Genomic DNA, 9,631 nt, shown 5'->3' on the forward strand with positions numbered 1-9,631 from the left:
ATGTCGGTAGCAACTAACACAGTCGCTCTGTAAATAGTATGTGGATGTTTTCAGTTCATTTATTAGTGGTATCATATTTGTATGTTTGTTTTACAAAAATAAAGACAAACCATCATTAACATGTGTTTCCGGTTCAAGTTATGTTGTCACATCCGAAATTGCCAAAGAGTTGTTATGATGTTATTTTACCGTGTACAGTACAATTTACTGGGAACTAAACGCTTTATTTGGTGAAGTCGTATATATCTGGGACTTGCTATGCCGATCGGACTGTTTTGCTGGATTACTGACACCTAAATTAGGCCGACGACTACCCTTGCATGCTCAGCAGCTCAATCAGTGTGTGTTAGGTGAAGTTTGCCATGTCACATAGCACTTCGCCTCATGTTAAACGTGACGTTTAATTGTACAATTTATATCTTGGCTAAAACGAGGTTGGCATCGGGATTGTTTATACACCGTACGCGTTAAAGTACTGTGTAAGGAGTTGTCTGCACGCCTTTGAGCCAGAGAGACGGATTCTCAGGTCATACGTTTAGGCTAACTATGAAATGTTATAGCTGAGAACTACCAGCTATGTGCTGCCGTGTAAACTAGACTTTCATCGCCATGTCCCTGTAATTTCATGTCATCGGTGTACTGTAACCACTTGTTTTCGCCAGCTGCCAAAACACCACCCTTTCAGTTTCAGTTTTGAACAATGTCTGCTTTACCCCAGTCCAAAGAGGATGGCTCCTTCGAGTTTCCTCCAGACTGGAGGGACGATGCACGCATGACATTCCTGTTCTCGGCATTCAAAGAGAACAGAGATGTCGACGCGACAGACTGGGATGGTAAAATGGACTTCTGGATGCCACTCATAGTAAACCATTGCAGACGTCGTGGGGGAGTCTGCCTGAATTTGAACCAACTTAATGAAAGTTTTCGGAGGAAAGGCAGTTTACCTCTTGGTCTGGGAACAGTTCTTCAGTCCATGTACAGGTAAGCCTACTCAGTGTTCTACCTCTGATACTGTAACTATGTACTGCCTCCTCAGGAGATCAAACTGTTGGCTATAGGCTTATTCTAATGAAGGATGACCCTCTGTGTGACCCCTTTCGAAAGTGTTATTTAATTTCAACACCATAACCTGATGTTCAGAGAACTTCAGACATGCCATTCAGATGTTTGTGAATGTTATGTGTGTAGAGAATGAAACATTAAAGCACAACAAGGTTAGGAAACTCCACATTCTAGTTGGTGTCTGGTCTGGTTAGGTCTCTTTTTGCTTGTTGTTGACGTACAGGAATGGGAAAGTGCAGAAGGAGTCAGAGTTTGCCACGAATGTGGATTCCGGGTGGCTGTCGTGGGGAGTCGGTCTTCTGTTGGTAAAGCCACTGAAGTGGACACTGTCAACTCTGCTGGGCAGTGGACGGGTGCCATTGGAGGAATCATTCGTTGTGATCGAGTTGATTAAGGTGAGCATGCCAGTGCTGGCTATGTACACATAGGTACGTTGTCAGAGATACCCATCATGTTTATTGGTTAAAGTCCCTGGAACAATGTTCCTTGCTCAAGGGCACTTCAATCATGGATGATGTGAGGTTCAAATCTTCAACCTCTTGTGGTGACGTCACTGATGGCAGAGAATGAATTCAATATCTTGCAAAAGCACAATTTTAATGTAATTTTCTCTTTGGCAATCGGGATGGTGAATGAAGAAGAACAGTACTAGGGATGCACCGATACACATTTTTTCACTTCCGATCCGGTCCGGATATCTAAATTTGGATATCTGACGATACCGATACTACTCCGATCCAATAGTATATACCAAAATCACATATATGCATGGGTTTCAACTTGAGGTAGGCCCAAGCAGACTATTTGGTCAGAAAAGGGAGTCAGAAGAACAGGAAACCAATTAAGCTTAATAAGCAAAAAGTAACAAGTAAAAGGCGTAACAATCCCATCCTGAAAACTAATATGCAAGTGTTAAGATTTCAAATTAACATTGCACCTGACTCAATGTCTGTATCAGGTAAATTCCGATATTTTGGGAAAATTCAGATCCGATCCGATCTTTGAAATATGTTGATATCTGAACCCGATACCGATACACCGATACCGATATCCCATCCCTAAACAGTACCCCAAAAGTTGTGGCTAGGCTGACAGCAGGGAAACTTTATTGTTTTCTCCATGGAGGCGGGGTGTCAGCAAAATGCAAGGCCACAAGCACAAGTGGAGGACGGGAGTCCGCATATTGGAATACACACTATGTCTGTCTGTCTGTCTGTCTGTCTGTCTGTCTGCCTATGTTTGTCCACCTGCAATGTTTTTGGTTTCCTGTAGGTGACGCCAAAGACACATCATCACCATATCCGTTATATACGGCTCTGATCATCACATGCATCTACCATTGGCCAGGGAGCCAAGTTGCTATCTCTGATTGCTGTTGTATTTCTGTCGTCTTCAGGAGAAGGCTGTGAAGCTTCTGGAGACGTACCGGTCCTCACCGCTGTCAGACCGCAGCCTTCTGTCCTTCCAGGACGTCAGGATGCTGGCCTGTGACATCTGCCCAGACGAGACCTCCCTCTGCCTGGCTCTGCTACAGCTGCAGAGGGACAAGCAGGTCACCGTGTCTCTTCACGAGGGAGAAAAGGTCAGAGGGGTATACTAAGAACATGGTTAAGTGATGAACCAAGCTTAAAAATGTACAGGAAGTGGTAAACCTGCTAATAGATATACCTGTAGGCATCGTTTAGTTAAGAAAATGAGGAGTCAAGACTCTTTTATTAGATAATTTACCTCTACCACAGTTTACTATTGAACCAGCTTCTTAGGATACCTTCCTGAGGTTGTATTTTGTTTTTATTAGTGGTTGTTTTCATAGCCTGGCTGACACTGTACATCAGTCGGTTTCCAGTGGCCACTAGGTGGCACTAGTTTGGCTATGATTTGATGGATCACAGTTGATGATGTTAACTAGTTGGGTTGTTGCAGTTACTATCTATTGTTGAGAGTGACCATAACTTCATTGTCAGTGCCCCATCGTGGTTGTACTAGGTCAGTGAAACCGCAGTTACAAAGAAGAATCAAATTGTTAAGAACGATGTGGAATGGAGCTGTCCTCTGTATAGGATGCTGCCATGTATCCTCAAAATATTGTCAGTATACCCACAATGACAATGTGATTTTGTTTTGTTGTGTTCTTGTCTCAGCTGGTGAAGTTCTCCCAGCAGGGCCAGGGTCGTGTGGGCCCCGTCAGTGATGTCGATTTGGGCATCTACCAGCTGCAGCGCAGCGAGAAGCTCCTGGGAGAGAGAGTGGAAGCACTGGGCAAGGAGGCTGACAAGTAAGACTCAGAATCTTGTTTTTTAAAGGTGCACTGTGTAATATTTTTAGTACTTTATTTCCAGAATGTATCCTGTCCATTCACATCTATTAGCTGTTCAACAAATACTTACCCCCACCATCAAATTCTAAGTATTTATTATGACTGAGAAAATGGGCAAGGAGGCTGACAAGTAAGGGCCTCCAGGGCACACCGGTTCCCACAGCATTGTGGAGTACTATTGGTTCCGACAATTTCACTTATCCCCTCACACTTGCGCAGATGTGCTATACATAATGAGTGGCCCATTTCATTACAACACAGTATGGATAATCCATAGGTGGCTCCGACAAAAATAGAGCTCTCCCCTAATCAGCAGCCGACTTCTGCAGACATTGGTGTCGGTGTGTGGGTTCTCTTGAAAACAGTGGAATCAAACTCTGGCAGAGCAGTGCTCCGCTAGCCTGATTATCATCGACTTTCAAATCTCCTCGAGACTTGGTCTGACCAAGAGCATAACAATTAACATTTCCCAAACGGCATTTCCAAAACGGCCTCCCTTGGTTTGCTAATGATTGTTTTCTTCCCAACAAAGTGGGAGGAGTTCCCGATTTTGCGGGATCTCAGAAAGTACTTGCATTGCTCTTGACCTGACTGGTAGCAACGCTGAAGCTGTTGCGTCACTAGGAGGGCACAGCCTGGCTAGTGCTCCGCACTTTGTCGGAACCGGTGTGTGCGGAAGCCCTAAGACCCAGAATCTGTAACTTGTAAATGTTTCACTACAGTTATATCAGTTACTGAGAACTGTTAATGCAGTCGACTTGAGATAAAATCTTTACTTCTCCTGTTTTACAGATGCAAGGAGGAGGCTAGAGCTCTACTCAACGAGGGGAAAAAGTCGCAGGTAACTTTTGTTGCCCCACATTCTTGGAATTACAAAGGCCTGTACATTGGGTATTATGCTTTTACCCGGCCCAGGGAGTTTGAACAGGAACAGAGAATTAAACAACAATAATAACGATAAGAGGAATATTTTATACATATTAACTTGCAGATTGATTAAAATAGCTTGTTAAGTTAGGGACATGATTGCGAAATAGTCATTGAGAAGTCATATGTGTTCAAGAGTTTTTATCTTTGAAAATGCTCTTAGCCTGTAAGTAGCTCATATGAAACGGATTACAGTAGAAATGCAAAATGATTTCAAATGGATTATATGCTAAGCATGCCAGGGCCTTTATGCTGTTCAGGCCCTCATGATGCCTGATCACATGAAGAATTGTTATTTGAAAATATTACTTTGAAAAAGAATCTCATATGAAAAGGATTTACGAATGAATATGAATGTGAATGAATATAAACACAAATGTAACAAAAAAGGGGTGCACCTTGCATCAAGTGTATGCATCAAGTGTATATTATTCAAATAAACTACTCAATACACTTGATGCAATGTGCACCCCTTTTTTGTTCAATTTGAAGTCTTTAAAGTAATTAATTAAATCTGAGTTAAGCCTGCTCCCTGTTCCAATTGACTATAAATGCAAATGCAAAATCATCTTGTTATATTTTGTGTGTGGGGGGTTATACCTTTATTGACAGGACAGTCTGAGATGGTGACCGGAAGCAAGTCGGAGAGAGAGATGGGGTAGGATTGGGAATTGACCTCGGGCCGGAATTGAACCTCAACCTGGGTCCCCGACATGACAGTGCAGTTCCCTACCGTTTGAGCCACAGGCAGGGCCTAAATGTAAAATCTAGTTATCAATTCTATAAGGGCCCTATGCTAAATGTGTTGTATGTCCTATATGCCTATATGCCTATGTATCCTATATGTCCTTGTTGTGCAGGCCCTGAGGTGCCTGAAGGGCAGGAAGCGAGTGGAGAAGAGGGCAGACCGCCTGTACGCCCAGCTGGAGACTGTCAAGGGCATTCTGGACCGGATCGCCCACTCCCAAACAGACCGCCTGGTGAGACAAGCAGACTCTTTTGGATCATTGCCATTTTTTAGTAGCAGACATGAGGTGGTGCAGCGACAGCCACAGCAAAATGTCAATGAGCCTTTTCCGAGTGCTTCTCTTTATCAGAAAACATAACTCCTCTTCAAAATCCTTCCTTCACTAACCTTCTATGCCTGCATACTCTTCATATTCCTTCATATTCCACACATTTGTAATTGTTTAAGGGGAAACGGTACCTTGTGCCTGAAATAGCTATATCCCCTTCCAATACGGCTACATTTAACGCAAAGAAGTATTTCAGTAGATGTTGCAGGGGTTAATGTAATTGAATGTATAATGATGCAACAATGCTAAGTGAAGTTGAGTATTTGGTTTGACATTGCAGTGGGTGTGTCTTTACTGAAACCTGTCTTTATCCAAGTCGTCATCATGGTCTTGAAGTGATTTATGTAGTGAGTAGATGTTGTAGTGTGGGTATGTCTATGCTGAGGCCTGTCCTTATCCAGGTCATCATGGTCTTGAAGTGATGTGTGTAGTGAGTAGACGTCGATGGCGTTGTAGTGTGGGTGTGTCTTTGCTGAGCCCTGTCCGTGTTGACGTCATCATGAAGGAATGTGAAAGTGAAATGGTGTACATGTGTAGGTGTGTTGCGGAGGGTGTGTCTGTACTGGGCTGGGCTTTGTCATGTAAATCATGGTCTTTAAGTGAAATGAAGAATGTGTGTTGACGTAGTAGTGCAGTGGTTCCCAAACTGGGGGTCAGGACCAGTAGAGGGGGTAGCTGGGGTACTGAAGTGGGGTCGTGGACAAAAGGACATTGCATAAAAATGGGAGATCCACAGGCTAACAGATAAGAGCTAACAGATGTATTTGCTGTCCTGTGGATTTCTAGCAATATTAGCGGACAAGCTATTAATGGAAAATCTAGCAATATTAAAAGACAAAAAAATTGCCTAGTCGCGAAAATATTCTCCAATAGTCCAAAAAGGTGGTCCAAAAGGGGGTCCCCGCTAGCCTGGCTCCTACCAGACCTGTGTGTGTGCGTGTGTGCGTGTCTGTGTGCGCGTCACGGAACTACAGGTCAGGCACGAGCCAGGCAAGGTCCCTGCTGGAAAAGTTTGGGAACCACTGTAGTAGTGTGTGTGTGTGCTGAGCCCTGTGTGTGTTGTCTGTGCAGGTGATCCAGGCGTACCAGGCAGGTGTGGCCGCCCTGCGTCTCTCCCTGAAGGACGTCACAGTGGAGAAGGCAGAGAGCCTGGTGGACCAGATCCAGGAGGTCAGGCCTCTTTCTCACATAATTGTGTTTTACTGCTTTCTGTAGGGATTGTCTTTCATAGTACTTTACTTTAAAGGTGCACTGTGTAGGATGGGGGCCAGAGTAGGTATGGCAACTATGCTGCTCATTGAAACTGTGCTGCCTATTGCCAAATTTGATCATGAATATTTACTAAATAATGAACTAATATTACTAGTATGACCAAAGTACAGTTAAGTTTTGCAGCTAAAAATGTCAATCTTTCAAGTATGAAAAATGCAATTTTCAAAATCATAATGAATATTTAGAATTTGATGGTGGTAAGTTTTCATAAAAAGGTAGCGTTGTGAATGGGCAGCATGCATTTTTGAAATACTACTACAAATATTACACAGTGCACCTTTAAGGGTACACTATTACCATTAGAGATGTACAGGATCCAAGATCCGGTTCCGGATCCGGCAGGATAATAGGGTTTTTCACAGGATCCGGTTCCAGGATCCAGGATCCGGTAGCCGAGGCTTTTCAGTCCAAATACTTTGAGCCAACGTGATAAAAAGGGCCCACATGTGTGAGTAGGCTATGTGTTTCAACCCTTTCGTAGGATCCGGTATCCGGATCCGGATCCGGATCCGGCAGGATCTTAAGCTGTGGATCCGGTATCCGGCAGGATCCTAAAAATCAGGATACGGTGCATCTGTAATTACCATGCATTTACCTCATTAGGGAGGCACTGGAACTGTGTACCCATTGAGAGTAAATTAATGTGTGTACCCTAATGTAGACTGTGACCATTTATATTGTGCTTTCTATTATTCATGTCATACTATTTTAACAAAACAACCCCCCGAACTTGCTTGGCCTGTATACACGTCTGCATCTCTCCACCTATTGTATGCTGTTGTTTATGTCCTCATTTAGAAGCTACTTTGGATAAAACCATCTGCTAATGTAATGTAATGTAATGTGATGGTGTATTATTGCCTCACCCAGCGTCTCTTCCATTTGATTGATTCTCTGCATTAAGAGCAGAGTCAGCATGCAGATGTATTGTTGTTTATAGTGTCTCTGAATTGGGGTGGTCTTTCTGTCTTCTTGCAAAAATAAACAACCCTATCTCTTCTGTGTACTCAGCTGTGTGACACGCAGGATGAGGTCAACCAGACGCTTGCCGGAGGAGCGCTGGACACAAGTATGTACAGCAATATCAGTCATCCATATGTAACAACATTCATATCAACCACAAATGCAGGATGCAATCACACAGCATGCTTGTGAAGCTGCATAACACTAGAATTATATCATGGGCCGGATAAGAAGGCGTCAAGGGGCTTGAACAGTTTTAGGTTCCCCTCTCCTGCGTTTAAACTAACATGACCTGGGAATGAGAATATTAAGTAAATGCCAAATGTCCGCATTACTGTTAATGCTCCCAGTTGTTTAATGGCACAACGTTTCCGACCTCGGTTCTTTGGTTCTTTGTTGCACTTGAAGAAGGACTGAGGTCTGGAACGAAGTGCCATTAAACAACAGGGAGCATTAACAGTGTTGCAGACATTCATAATTTACTTAAGTTACTTTGCTTTGTCCTGCATCTGTACCACTAATGTGTGTGCAGTCTCTGATTTCTTAAATGAGAACATGCACAGTACAGTAGAAGGAGAGGATTGTGCACATCCCAGGGAAAGGTGCAGGATGAAGGCCAACTGTAGTTTTCAGAGTGAGAAGTCCGCACACCTAGCATCCTTTTTGTTGTGTTTTATTTTTTCATGGCAGGATAACGTTTTGACCTCAACAGTCTTCTTCAGTTCAATCTGAAGAAGACTGTTGAGGTTGAAACGTTGTCCTTGAAAAAATAAAACACAACAAAAAGGATTCTAAGTGTGTGGACTTCTCACTCTGAAAAACATGCACCGTACAGACATGTAACCGGGGGTGTGATGTGATGTGATGTTCTCTCCTCTCCCTGCAGCTGATGGGGACGAGCTGGAGGAGGAGCTGGAGGAACTTTTGAAAGAGTCCGCTTCAGAGGAACACCAGGACCTTCCGGAGGTGCCCACGGGCCCTATGCCATCCAGCAAGGGCACCACGGGCATCCTCACCGACGACTTCTTCAACTCGTTACCCACCGTGCCCGACTCCCGGTTAAACGTCACGGACGAAGAGCTGGACCGGGAGCTGTCTCGCCTCAGCATCCGCGGAGCAGGTTTGTTTGGGCACCAAAATAATGTGTACCACGTCTCTGTATCTGCAGTTGCCATTTTAGTCCATTATTTTCAAAATGTATGCATTCCCATTCACAAATGTGATCTTTTCATGCTTACAAACTAATCATAATAAAGTTATATTTACTGGTCTGGCCAAAGCACAGTAAGTTTTACAGCCAAAGATAACAGGCGGACATGCAGAAACTACCTATTCATATATGAAGTTTAGCTTTCCAAGTCATATAATGAATACTTAGAAATTGGTGGTGATGGGAAATACACATGGAAAAGAAGATAACATGTGGAAGTATTTCTCTTTTTTTTTACATTTCCACGCAGATGAAGAGTGCTCCAACCTCCATACCCATACAAACCATGTGGTTACAACATGGAATGTTCCACAAAACATCTGTAGATTTTTAGAGTGCAGTCAACTGTTTGTTTGTCATGGCATTTCCTTTCTTCCTGAGAAAACAAATCTGTTCTCGTGCTCTGTTGAAGTGTTGATTCATGGTGTGGTTTTTCCAACAGGTGGTGAACAGAGAGGAACACTCTCCCCACTTAAGAGGATGGAGCCAGCCCAGTAAAGTACTATGGACAGACATTTGTAATCAACGTGTTAAGCAATTAAAGCACAGTCTCCAAAATGCCCTTATTCGTGTTTGTAATGGCATGTTTGTGACCTTTTTTTGTGTTTTTAAACTTTAAAGTTTTAAAAGTGGCCTTTTAAATTCTGTGATGTGTGTCGGTAATAAAGAAATGCAATTATGATGCCAAACCACTGATTCTGTGTGACTGAATCATATCTGTACAATACAGAATAAATTGTAAGTAACAAACATTGTGTGTGGGGGTGAATGTTTTCTTGCTGTGCATTATAATGTAATAATTCA

At 43.2% G+C, this 9,631-nt stretch overlaps 1 protein-coding gene across 1 annotated transcript; it reads left to right on the forward strand.

Moving 5' to 3' along the window:
- Positions 1-143: 143 nt before the first annotated feature.
- chmp7 (charged multivesicular body protein 7) lies at positions 144-9,577 on the forward strand. The gene is made up of 10 exons (XM_063194500.1): positions 144-981; positions 1,286-1,457; positions 2,459-2,644; positions 3,204-3,337; positions 4,172-4,220; positions 5,167-5,286; positions 6,454-6,552; positions 7,666-7,723; positions 8,504-8,737; positions 9,270-9,577. The coding sequence occupies exons 1-10, from the start codon at positions 701-703 to the stop codon at positions 9,323-9,325; spliced, it is 1,389 nt and encodes a 462-aa protein (XP_063050570.1). The 5' UTR covers positions 144-700; the 3' UTR covers positions 9,326-9,577.
- The last annotated feature ends 54 nt before the right edge of the window (positions 9,578-9,631 follow it).

This window comes from Engraulis encrasicolus, chromosome 3 (genome assembly GCF_034702125.1).
Source record: "Engraulis encrasicolus isolate BLACKSEA-1 chromosome 3, IST_EnEncr_1.0, whole genome shotgun sequence".
NCBI classification, from domain to species: Eukaryota; Metazoa; Chordata; class Actinopteri; order Clupeiformes; family Engraulidae; genus Engraulis; species Engraulis encrasicolus.